Source organism: Sphaeroforma arctica, assembly GCF_001186125.1.
Source record: "Sphaeroforma arctica JP610 unplaced genomic scaffold supercont1.3018, whole genome shotgun sequence".
In the NCBI taxonomy this organism is placed as follows: Eukaryota; class Ichthyosporea; order Ichthyophonida; genus Sphaeroforma; species Sphaeroforma arctica.
In genome coordinates this window covers 2,734-4,258 of record NW_014037540.1, presented here as the reverse complement: position 1 = coordinate 4,258, position 1,525 = coordinate 2,734, and the positions used below count along the sequence as shown (strand labels likewise).

At 42.5% G+C, this 1,525-nt stretch overlaps 1 protein-coding gene across 1 annotated transcript in view; it reads right to left on the bottom strand.

Moving 5' to 3' along the window:
• Positions 1–184: 184 nt before the first annotated feature.
• Positions 185–1,525, bottom strand: part of SARC_13208 (hypothetical protein) — a gene marked incomplete at its 3' end in the record, with an annotated part of 2,949 nt that continues 1,608 nt past the window's right edge. The window contains exons 2-3 of the mRNA XM_014292665.1: positions 1,223–1,364; positions 185–449 (exon numbers count right to left, since the gene is read on the bottom strand). Of these exons, the coding sequence (XP_014148140.1) occupies positions 185–449; positions 1,223–1,364 (407 nt within the window). The remainder of the gene's footprint in view (positions 450–1,222; positions 1,365–1,525) is intronic.

Sequence of the window (1,525 nt, the reverse complement as noted above, 5' to 3'; positions counted from 1 at the left end):
CGTGATAGTAAGAAGGTACTTAGAGAGTGAGTGATACTGTTTACTACTAGCATGGGATGATGAGATAGTAAGCAGGTACTTAGAGAGTGAGTGATACTGTTTACTGCTAGACGGTGTCTACGTGCCACCTACCTACCCACGGTCATACCACAACCCCCCATATTCTTAAAATACTACACACTCACCTCGACAGTAATAACCTTGCATGCCCACGCCGAACATCGGGTAGCAACACTTGCCACACATCTGCACTGTGTGGAAGTGCTTGGCCACGTACTCGTGTCCTAGTACCACGTGCCTGCGACTGCGCTTGGCCTGTGGGAGTCTCTTGGATCCTTGAGGGTACCTATCCTCATACTCGAGTTCTTCATCGCTCATAACATCGTCGTGATGTTCCATCAGCCAGTAGGTGCCTGGGGGTGTGCTGCCGTCGAGTGTGATCAGCTTATCTGGCGGAGGGTTTAGGGTTTAGGGTTTACATGGGTGGATGTGATTGAGTGGAAGATGCCGGAAAACACGAATATGCAACATTGTGTCGTATTTGGAATAGGAATTGGAATACGATTAATCAGCATTGCCCCGTAGGCGTTACGGTGCTTTTAGTACCACAGGTACGTTTTGATGGTTCATATAGTATGATCGACGCTTTATGATGGTGGTTTAGATAGCAAAACAGATATGTTTTAATGGTGGGTCAGATGTTACGATCGACTCTTAATGATGGAGGATCAGAAATTACGACAGATACATATTGATGGTGGTTCAGAAAGTACTACAGAAACGTTTTGAGGGTGGTTCCGATACAACTGCTGAGATCAAGGTCGGAAACCTTGTGAGCCACGCAGATAAACGTATCGGGTCCGACATGTAGTACACAACCGGGCAATGTGTTACCCCAAATCTATTTAAAGAGTCGTCAACGGCGACAGCATACGCGATCATGTGGAACAATGACACACAAGCTGTGGGTTTCTTACAGGGAAATGGGAGAAAAGCCAAATACTTGCCTAAAACTCCAAAAAAGCTGTCTTGTGATAACAATAGATAAATCTACATACAATCATACTGTGTCGAACTTTGGGTTGTGGATATGGCTCACCAAAATTGGAGGGGAGAACCACAACAATATCAGTTGCAAAGAAGACGTCATGGACCCTTCAATCGCTATGGTATCGATCCAACTGACAGGCAATACTTTCTGTACTTTTAATTTCGAACGTACCAGTTTTATTCACAACGAAATAGCCCACAGATAGGGCAAGCCCCGTTTTTGCGCGCACCCACAGGTCCATTTCAATGACAGTGTGCTCTTCATTGTAGTTGATGGTAAACATCCGGTCTTGGTCGTCGAAGTACCGGTTAAGCTGAATGATACAAAAAAAGATATCAAAAAAATAAAAATGTATACTATTAATAATATCCCAGATAGATGTGAAGATATTTATAGCATTCTCAAAGGGCATGTTATATATATATATATATTATAAATGTATATATTATATAAATAAATATATATATAATAAAC